The sequence below is a fragment of the Rhea pennata genome, chromosome 2 (assembly GCF_028389875.1).
Source record: "Rhea pennata isolate bPtePen1 chromosome 2, bPtePen1.pri, whole genome shotgun sequence".
NCBI classification, from domain to species: Eukaryota; Metazoa; Chordata; class Aves; order Rheiformes; family Rheidae; genus Rhea; species Rhea pennata.
In genome coordinates, this window is record NC_084664.1 from 11,404,367 (window position 1) to 11,415,642 (window position 11,276).

The 11,276-nt window shown below is 33.3% G+C and overlaps 1 protein-coding gene across 2 annotated transcripts in view; it reads left to right on the plus strand.

The window, feature by feature from the left end:
* Positions 1-9,771, plus strand: part of DYNC2I1 (dynein 2 intermediate chain 1) — a 30,170-nt gene extending 20,399 nt beyond the window's left edge. For both annotated transcript variants that reach the window (XM_062567671.1, XM_062567672.1), the window contains exons 15-24: positions 124-296; positions 875-1,037; positions 3,299-3,412; positions 4,269-4,330; positions 5,348-5,399; positions 6,705-6,765; positions 7,014-7,110; positions 7,357-7,488; positions 8,183-8,406; positions 9,318-9,771. In XM_062567671.1, coding sequence (XP_062423655.1) covers positions 124-296; positions 875-1,037; positions 3,299-3,412; positions 4,269-4,330; positions 5,348-5,399; positions 6,705-6,765; positions 7,014-7,110; positions 7,357-7,488; positions 8,183-8,406; positions 9,318-9,489 — 1,250 coding nt within the window. In that variant the 3' untranslated portion in view covers positions 9,490-9,771. The remainder of the gene's footprint in view (positions 1-123; positions 297-874; positions 1,038-3,298; positions 3,413-4,268; positions 4,331-5,347; positions 5,400-6,704; positions 6,766-7,013; positions 7,111-7,356; positions 7,489-8,182; positions 8,407-9,317) is intronic.
* The last annotated feature ends 1,505 nt before the right edge of the window (positions 9,772-11,276 follow it).

Below are 11,276 nucleotides of genomic sequence, written 5' to 3' on the forward strand. Positions count from 1 at the left end.
AGATATTTTCCTCATAGTTATATCTTAGCTTCTTTTATTGTTGCTATAGCAGCTTATTTTCTTCTACAACTACAGTGAGTTTTCATTTTTTCTTTCTTTTTTTTTTTTTTGTGTGTGATTTAGACCGAAAAATATCCTGCCTGTGCGTCTCTCAAGTTCAGAGGCAGATGCTACTTTCTGCTCATGGATTACCTGAGAAGGCAGGTGTTACTTTACTGAACAGAAAGAGCATCATATGTGTCTGGAATGTCTGGCAGCCTTCTAGCCCTCAGAAAGTTTTAATATGTGACTCAGAGGTATGGCTTAATAACATTATGTAGTTGCCTATTGAATAAATGACTTTATTATGTATATTTTGTTTTCATGTCTTGCTGCAAGTGGTATCGTTTTTTAAAAAACATGTTTGTCCTAGTGAGCAAAATTCTACCCTCATCCATTTTTTGCTTTAATAGTAGAGCTTTGTGATGGTCATGCTTTTACTTTTTTTTTTTCTTTTTCTTTAGCTCTGTTTCATGACTGAAGAGCAAACAGAAGTAAAACAGCTGGATTAAAGCCTGTCAGGACCCATTTCTATCCTCAGCTCTTTCCACACAGTTCAGTCACCCCTTTCAGCTTTGCAGCAGTAGATATAGATAACACAACTTTTTTATTTTTTTTATTTTTTATTTATTTATTTATTTTTTTTTGGAAAGGAAGGGACCACTGGAAGCTTTCTATTCTACATCCATTTTTTCTAAGTTACCTTTCTGTAGCCATATTCTGTAACCCAACTTTTCTGAATTTGTGTAACTAGGAAGAGTGAACATATTTCAAGTTATCAAATTACTGGTCTGTTTCTTAGTTTTAATAATGTAATTTTTTCCTGGCTTGACAGGTGCTAAGTTGTTGCATTAGTCCCAGTAAAACAACATTAGTGTTCGCTGGAACAATAGATGGTTCATTGTTGGTGTGGGATCTTCGGGAAGACTCAAGAATGCACCCTCATATGATGTTCAGTGGAACTGACTGGGCATTTAGAGTTCCAACGTTTTCTACTGGTTAGTACCTGCACATTTTAATTTGTCATTTCACAGGCAATAAGACTGTCCACTACAAATTCTGCTGAGAGCTTTGTTTTTCAACAGTCTAGTTTAGCCATATCAGAGACTATATTTAGTCTAGTAGAAGTTACCTATCAGTAACGGCTGTAAAGGAATGTAAACCAGTGTAAAATACACACCAAGCAGTGAGATTAGAGAGCTGGATCAGATGCAGACTCTAAGGAACACTTTAATACTAAAATGGACTATTCAGCCCCAACCTAATCTGCAATCACATTCACGTAATCAATTTACGTCATGTTATCTGCCTTAATATAATTTACATTTCTGTTTAATCTACATCTACATCCACTTATTAAGATGGAAAGATTTTTAAAAATTGAAGTAATTTAAGACCATAAAACTCATAGTTTTTTCTGAAGTCGTTCAGAGGCTGGATTCGGTTTGCAAATTACGCCACCTAAATCTAGGCATCTCTGTGTAACTGTATGCATATGTGATACATATCTAAGTGCGTAAATATATAAGCTCTTTTAGAATCAGTGGAGTGCAATTCAGCTCGACCTAATCTGTAAATGATTGTATTGTATTGTATTGATTAGATTTAGTTCACTATAAAGAAAGATCTTAGTTCATATTTGTATCTGATTTATGTCTTACGCGTTGCATATGTATTGGGAAACGGAATGTTTACTTTTCAAAAGTTAAGGTTTGGATGACTTGCATCTTTTTACATTTTCTTGACATTGTGTTTATTCCTTTTTTCTATACTTCTGATCTCTTAAAATATGATCAAATAATGCAGACTTTTGTAATTTTCCGTGTAATCTGTAGGCGACAAATTCAGAAGTTACACAAGTTCATCTAGGGCATATAAATGACATACTAGAACATCCAGTCCAAATTACTTGATTCTGCAGTTGAATTGGTGCATCAGAGTCTTGCAATTTTATGAATCTAATGGAAGTCAGTTTTTTTGCCTATTACCAAGGTTTGTCCATGCAAATTTATCTAGATGAACAAGTGACTAATCTTAGAGTAGTTTTAAATGTGTGCAGTTGTATGTTAAGAGTTCAGGAATGAGGTGCATGTTCCATCAGTTTGACCCTTGATTTATCTCAATCTCAAGTATAAGTTGGCGCCATTTTGGCAGTGTGTTTTACTCTACAGTGAAAAATAACCCGTAGCAGTTGTTCGTTTGTACCTTTATTATTGCAAAATGAGTCCTCCTTTATTTTTGCTTCTTTTGTGTAGGAATTAGCACTCTTGATGTAAACCGAGTTTTTTGGATGTTTGTGGGTTGGGCTCTCTCTTTTTTTCTTTTTCTTTTTTTTTTTTTTTTTTTTTTTAAGAATAATAAGACACACAAACACAGGACCATCTCTTGTTCTTAAACATACCTAATTGCAGTAGACATATATTAGGTATAAATTATGTGTTGCAGTATGAGTATGTGTAAGGTATATTTTAGTTGGTTGTTGATAGATTTTTCTTTCTTTTTTTTTTTTTTTTTTTTTTTTTGGTCTTATATTGACAGTGTGCCAGTAGTCAAATGTATAGAATCCCAACAGTCAAATGCATATATATGGTTTCATCTAATTGCTTACATATGAAAATCTGTTTGCTTTCTTAGGGTAGCCTTACAGCTTTAGTTTTAGGTGAGGCTAAGTTCAATGTACAGAGCAAGTCTAGAAATCAGGAGGTTCTGACATACTGAAATTGCTGTAAATATACATCTATTCTAAAAGCTTATTAAAGGGTAAATGCAGATTTTCACATGGTGAACTCTTTGTTTAAGGGTAATTACTCTTACTAAATCATGCTGTGGAAGAGTCATGTTCTTTCAATTTTGTCTTTTCTATTTAGCAAACAATTATTTATTGTTGCTCATGGAGCTTGAAATTAACATAGTTCTCTTTATGGAAACCTCGAAACAGAAGATTTTAATGAAATGTCTCATTCTATCACATAAATCATGCAACATGAAAAATGAAAAGTAAAAACAAATGGTGAAACACTGATTTACCTAGTAGATACTTTGTTCATTTAGGAAACATTTTTGCACCACTCTGAGACTTTTACAAAGCAACTCTTTATGAAGTTCATTATTTGTCATTCTTTCTTTGTAATCATCACACTCCTAAAAGCCAAAAAATTATTAGGGTTTTGTGGTTTCTTTTTTTCTTTTCTTTTCTTTTCTTTTTTTTTTTTTTTTTGAAAATAATATAGTGCTTACTTTTAATTATTGTTATTTACAGATGGTATTTTAAACTCAGTAAACCATACCTCTTCTATACTAGCAGTGGAACCTGTCTTAACTTCTCTCTACACTGAGCAGAATTACGGGCTCTCAAGCCTCTCTTATCTGGAGGGTATGTAAACTGCTCTTTAAAAGATCAATAAATCTGATTCTTTCTTTATACATCTTGTGAAGAAATATATCCTAACCAGATTTCAATTCATAATTGCATTCTGCCTTTTAAGTTCTCTGTAGTATCAATTGCATGCAACATCCATGTTAATTTTCTAGTTTTGTTTCTACGTAATATTCATTCAGTGTGGTTTTACCATGAATGTGGGTACATGCTTGTTAAAACCTGTTTTTGATACTATATTTTGTTCATCCATACTAAAACAAGTTATCACCCAAGAACTTCTTTTGGATATGGTCTCAGTGCTTCTACAGAATCCCCCTAAATCCCTATGTAAATCAGTGGAGCAAGCTATTTATATCTGATAGAACAGAAAATAAGTGACTGTATTTGGCAATTTTCCCATGCGCTTTGCTTAAATTTTCTTATGACCCACCTTTGCAAGGGAACTTTAATCCTTATGCCTCAAAATTCTCAGGCAGCATGCTATATTAATCCCATTGCAGATTTTCACTTTATAATCCATAATAATCCAAAGAAATGTGCTGCACAATGCAGATCTTACAAGTTTTGCACTTTGTGTTCTGTTCCCAAATAGAGGCAGAATCCAAGTATTTTAAAAGATGCAGAAAAAGATCATTTGCCTCTTTGGTGTAGGACAAGCATAACATACTTGTTTCCTGCCTTTTTCTTCATGGGCTGAATTAGGCACTTTCCCTTTTTATGCTGTTGAGGGGAACACAACACTTTCAGAAAATGTGTCTGGGAAAGGTTTAAAGTGGTTTAAAGGTTTAAAAGGGTGTCTTTTAAGATGAAGGTAGAGTGTAAATATAAATTGTAATTCTTCCTCCCATAGAAATGTCAGGCTGTCCGTTCCAGATAGCTTCAATGGATGAAAATGGAATCCTCAATATATGGGTGAGTAATAGATGTATGAAAAAAGAGATAGTATCGTATGTTGTAATAATAGTGTACTATTTCAAATATAGCAACACACATTTGGGGTTTCCTTTGAGAGCTGGCTCCCTGAAACGTGCAGCAATACAGCAACAGTATTGGAATTGTCATCAAAATCTTTGACCTGCTTCCCTAATGCCAAGATGTTAAACTATTAAACAATCACATGAATTCTTGAAGACATGTGACAGCAGTTCTGCTTCATAGGAATAGGTTTATATATTTTTAGTGAATGGATAATGAACTTTGATCATCTTCCAGCCACCTGCTTTATTTTATTTGAATCACAGTAGTATCAGAATGTACATGGGAAGTAACATTCATAATTTATGATATATATCAAATAAATGTTCAACAGGCAAAATGTGGAAATCTATTTATAAAATTCCCCTTCCTAAAATACAATAGGTGGGTAAGCCCCAGGTCTACTATCATCTTTGTACTAGATGTTTTCAGTCTTTCTCTCATATAGCTTTGTTCCAGGTATCTCAGGGGCAAACCTGTTGTTTGCATTTGAGCTGATCTTGTTTGAGGAACTGAATGGCAAAGTGGACAAAATGTTTCCCTTCTATATGGATAGTAAAGTTCCTTAAAGCTCTAAGTAACTTCAGGAGCAACAGATTCAGGCCTAATAACCTGCCCCTTCTACTTCTTGAAAGGATAGTGAAAAGCACAGGATTTTTTTTTCCCTTACATAGCTGCCAACTAATGAATAAGTGTAGGAAGTGGTTTCCCCATTTTTGCCTTGTAGCACTTACAACACGGAATATCCAGCAGACATTTGAAACTATTTTAGCATCACATGGGATTGAGAGGGATGGAGAATATACCTGTAATCATTGTAATGATTACAATGATGTAATGACTTATCTATCTAAATATTTCTTTAGAGATATTTTATACATTCTTGCAACTAGTTAAAAAATTACGGACTGATAAATATTTATTATTTATTAATGCTGAATATTGACTTTTCAGGTAGTTGTTGAATTGCAAAAAGTTGATTTAGCTGGTTCACAGAGTGATTTAGGTAAGTATTGTGCATTAGAGAGAATTAAGTGCATGAGTTTTGTAATTATGAAGTTACCCGGAAAGATGGGTCAGTGATGACAAGTAGTTCAGATGAAGGCAAAGTTATTGAAGTAAAGATTAATTCTAAATAGGACATATATCTGATATTTTGGGTTATAGACCATCATGAGTCTGGTCTTCACTGCTATCTGCATTTCATCTGCTAATCTCATATTGGCAGTTGCCACCACAGACAGCTACATTTCTTAGAATGCTAAAGCAGTTTTTTGTATCCCTCTGATAGCTTTTTTCAAAGATTATGAGATTTTTTTGTCCTTCTGAGTCCTGCTGTTCTTTCTTTAAGTTTAACCAAAGATTTTACAATGCTTTTATTGTTGCCTGCATCTCCATTTTGAGAATTATCATGACAGTTCTCTTTTGGGGAAGATACTTAATTTGATCAGAGATAAAAGATCCCATAAAAACCTAAAGAGCAAAGTCCATCCATTTTGAGTAATCTGAATAAAGAAAAGTTTTTTTTTTTTTTTTTCATTCTTTGAAAAAATTTGGACTGATACAGTTAACTGTAAAAGGCAGTGACTAAAATGCTGACACCTTTTAAAATACATAAACAAACAATAAAGCAATGCTTCATATTGTATATTAAAAGTTTTGATCAATTTTGTCATTTATAAGCTCTTATGCAGTGTGTGGCTATATTAAATTGCTACAGCTGGGTATTTATTTCTGTGAAGAGGTACATTTCAAAATGGTGTGTTGGACACAACAGTGCTGTTGCCAGCATTCACCTTTTTCTCTTCAGAAAGTTCTTGGGTTTTAAGAATTTGTGCTATTATTTACTAGCAAGTAATGTGAAACAACTTTATAGAAGCATTATTACAGTCTCTCATTACTATAATTTACTGCCGAGGATCCAACTGAAATAAATGTGCATTTTCACCATTGATTGAATTGAATTTTTTAGGGTAATATTACATGATGTTATATACATACTATAAAAAATAGATAATTTAGTTTGTATTTTATAAGCTTTACTTTTAAACATAAAATGTTTCCCTTTCTCTGTCCTCTTTCTTCGATGTCTGTCAAAGATCACAAGTCTTAAGATTTGAATTCTGAAGTAAATGATTCTCAATGATGCAAGATTCTTACATATCATAAACTATAGCTATAGGAAACAATGTAATTATGAAGTTTTCTTAGCTTAAGTTTTAATTTTATGGTAGTACTTTTTTTAGTATAAAGTGCTTAAATCAGCTACAAATAACGCTTTTTCGTTTAAAATTATTTTATATAATTTTAGGTTTAATTCCTGGAGGGAAAGTGAAGTTAGTACATAGTTCTACAATAGAATTGAATAGCAGGTGAGAAAACTGTGGCTTTTAGATTTTGCATGTGTAACTGACAAAACTATTTTTCCTATACCTTATTAAATTACTGTTATATGAGATAATTTAACAATATGTTCATTAGTTGTTTTTTTTTAATGCACACTTTTCCTTGAGATGTTCATAGATATTTTAGAACAAGAGCTTGTGTAATGTAGTTGCCTTACTTTAGGAGGCAAGTTCCTGTATATTTAAATCATCTTTTACCTTTTTATTTTCCCCAGCCTTTTCCCAAAGGATATGTGCCTGAGAATGCCACAAACACTGACAATTAAGTTTCTCTCTTCTAATTCTAATCATTTCATTGTTGGAACAAACATTGTGAGTAATATTCTAAAATTCATTTCACTGTTATTTTTTGATTTTGAAGGCTGACACATTTACTTGAAATTTTACCAGTACAATGTATATAAGTTTTATAACTTGAGTCTATTATTAAAATTTAGTCATATTGGCTTGCTATTAAGGATATTTCAAGGCAACAGCTCTGTAGATCATTTAACTTTTTATTGTAATACTGATAATGCAAAATGGTTTCTTTTGTTATTTTCTTTATATTATTTATAGGGCCTGGTAGGCCATGGTACAAGACACAATTTGAAAGTTCCTCCAAAGCTATTCAGACCCCAGCAAAGTGGACTAAGATCAATAAGTGTGAATGCAATTGATTTCTCCCCATTTGGAAAGCCACTATTTCTGGTATGAAAGCATTTTAGTTTAATGAAACTTTCTTTTTTTTGTAATTACTGAGAAAGATTTCCAATTTGACATATTTAACTAGATGTGATAGGTGGTTTATTTTACAAATTCAGATGTGTCATGAAAGATGACAAACAAATATTGTGTCCTGGTATTTGAACTTTGCTTTGAAAAAAGGTGCATCTGGCTCACAGAAATAAATTGCAACTTCAGTTTAGCCATTATCTTTGTAACTTATTCTTTGCTTGTACTGAAATTTAGCACAGCTAGCAGGTTTTCACTGTAAATGAAATCTCATTCACTTCTCACTCCTGTCGTGTATGCCTTAGTAACATAGTCATTTTGGAGACCAGATATTTCTATTACTGTGAAAGAATGATCTGTGGAATAGCTGTGGGCCTTGCGTGCCCTGCTTCCTCTTCGTATCATTGCTTTGCAGCTAGCCTGCTGACAGCCTGTCGGGGTAGGCCTGGCTGGCAGTGTACCTTTCCTGTGTGTGGTCGCGTGTGTTCAAATCTGGCCAATCACTTTTAAAATTAGAACTGGGTAGAGTGAAATATGATACGCATTTGCCACCTGAATCATGTAATTAGTTTTATTTACATGCCTGATGTTTTCAAGAATAGAGTTGTATGTTTTGTTCTGCTTAGTTTCTTTCTTTCCTAGGCAATATTTTATTTTTACTGTGGTATAGGTTGGCTGTTCTGATGGAAGTATTAGATTGCACCAAATGACATCAGAGTATCCCCTCATGCAGTGGAATGACAGCACAAATGGCCAGCCAGTTATTGCCCTGCAGTGGGCTTTAACACGACCTGCTGTGTTTTTTGTCCTGGACGCATCATCTAATATTTATATTTGGGATCTTCTGGAAAATGATTTGTTGCCTGTGGCAAAGCAGGCTATTCCATCAGATAAGTAAGTACATTAAACTTATTCTTTTCTTTTTTTATTCAATAAAATATTGACATTATCATTATCTTTTGATTAGAGTTCATGGGGGAGTACATAATTTCAAACTTTCTTTAGAATTGCTTTTCTAAGTATGCGTTTTTGGGGGGGGGGGGAAAGGAGGGGGTCTTGTTTTCTTTTAAACTGCTGTAGCTGTGGAAAGAGGCCTTATAGCAAGTGACATATTTTTTACAGTTTTTACATACTATTTTAAACAGCCTGAAGAGGAAAAATAATACTAGTAAAAATTAAAAGCAGATACAGTGTTATTAGTGGGACAGATGTCTGAACACAGAGCAGTTGCTATTTATATGTATAGAAAAGCTTTATTCCCACCAAAATCACTGCACTGGTTAAGTTCAAAATTAGCTTTGTTGAGCCAGGATCAGTCTTTAAAGCAGTGAAGATATGAGGATTTGGAGAATATTTTAAAATGCCTATATGTTTTTATTTACCAATATAAAGCAATATATTGTGTTTACCGTGACAAAGAAAACAAGGATGTTTTTGATTAGCTTATGTTCTCTAAGACTAGTGTCAGGGTAGTCTCACAGTACTAGTTCATCTTTACAAGCTTGAAACAATTTTAAAAGTAGTGATTAGAAATTGATTACGGAATCTGTGAAGCAGTGGAAGAATATTCCATTCAAGTGTACTTGCATTAAGTAGTTGCAACGGGTGATCACCTGGAAAGCTAACATCCTAGGAATTGAAATAGGAATGAATATAATAGTATGATAATAAACAGAAAAAAAAGAATTAGTTAATTGTAAGTGATCTGCTAATTATAAGTGATTTGCTAAATACACATTTGGAAAAAAAAAACAATTTCCAATCATTTTATTTTGATTAAAAACACAACCCTTTTTTGATTTCAGTGTTGTAACTATGGCTATACTGGGAGAACCAGAAAAAACAACTGGTCTCTTAGGAATTGCACTGGCCAAAGAATCTGGACTGATAGACATTCAATATGTAAAGAAGAAGTGGGCATTACCTCAGCCTGGGGAATCTGAAAAACTACATTTGCTTTTATTGCAATCCTTTTAGAAACAGGACACCTTTCTGAGTGTACAGATTATTGCAAAATATTTAGATGATTTTGACTGTAATTAAAAGATTTGTAATGTAATTTTGTATTTGTATATACTTTGCATATATTTTAAAGTGTATCAGTACCATATTTCAGCTGAAAGATATTTTTTATTAAAATTGCAGAAACAAATTTAGCAATATTGTGCTCAAAAAGATGAATTGTACTTCATTATTGAAAGGATTCTAGATGTGTATATTTAAGAAAAAATACTGAAAATACATTCGTATAAATTTCAATGCTGTTTCTCATTATTTCACTCTGAAGTAAATGACAGCAGTCCTTTGTCCGATTAGCGTAAACTTGTTCCTCTGCGTAAGCAACCTTAGTGTATTGAGACTTTTATCTTTGGGCCTTTTATACACTTATGCTTTGGTAAAACTTTCTTATATCTATCTAAATCATTTGCAAAGTTCCTGAAACTTTGCAAAAGGAACACCTAAATAGCTTGAGTTCTCCTGATACATACATTGTTTGGATGAAACGGCATGAGCATCGTGCAAGTAATATTTCCTGAAAATCTAAAACCCTTGGATTTTTGTAGTGTTAAGGTTTTCTGCTGTAAAAACAAAATACTGACCTATTTATTGCTGTAAATCATTTCCACTATTCTTGTAGTGAAGAGGAGGATAGTTGTTTTTATTACTCTGATTTCTATACAGTATTGGTAAGGTTTGGGGACAAGTCCAAGCACAGAGGAAGTCTTTAATTTTTCTAGGCTGACAATTTCCAATTTAAAGATAACTAAGAAAACCATGATTATATAGAGCTTGGACTCACAAAATAAGGACAATTGGAAGACACTGTGTTCAGAATTCAGCAGATAGATATCTAAAATTTATACAGTCTCATTGTTAAGTAGATTGAAATAATTTTCAAGTTCTAATTAATTTATTGCAAAGTGTTTTCTGAGTGTGTAAGTTGATATTTTAATTGAGCAAACTCAGAGTGGCCACATGATGGTGCCAAGTCACAGCAGTAAAAAATGAGTGCCTTATATAAACCACATACGCTAGTTTGAGGGCAAATTTGTTGTAGTCAGTGACACATTCCCCTTTTCTCAAAAGGTGCAGCAGCAGTCCAGACAGCCTGGTAATGTATGGGAGTGACGTATAGTTTAGAGAACATTTTCACGGTCCTTGTTCCCTGGTCAGCCTACATTTTTCTCACCTCCATAATAAAATAAAATCACTCTCCTCATCTTCATTATTGGGTTTATGTAGTAATAATATATTCCTCATGCAAGTGAGTCTGAGCAGTGGTTGTTTTGACTGCTTCTTGTCAAATATTCATATTGAAGCATATAACCTTAACTGCGGTACTATGAAAGCTATACTGTTTGTAGTTTCAGGTTAGATGCTTCAAGGTGGACAAGTTTGCCTTCCTTTTATCTGCAGTAGATGTGAAGATCACTGACTCTAAAAGTTAAATTAAGCTAATTTAAGTTAAATAGCTTTAATAATCCAGATAACAAATGGCAAGTGCTTCTTGCCTTAAGGTAGGAGAGCATGGTGCCTGAAACTCCTAGTGAAAAAGCAAAAGCCGGACATAGGTACACACAAAGACACACAGAGAACACTTTCCCGCAATTAAGCCCCGAAATTACACTTAGTCTTCTGAAAGAAATCTCTGACTTATTATTGTTTCACTATTTTCAGGACTTACCATCCTGAATTTTTCTACCATAGAATCTTTTGTACATGCAGAGTGCAAACAAGCATTTTTATCTCACTTGCACGGTGTG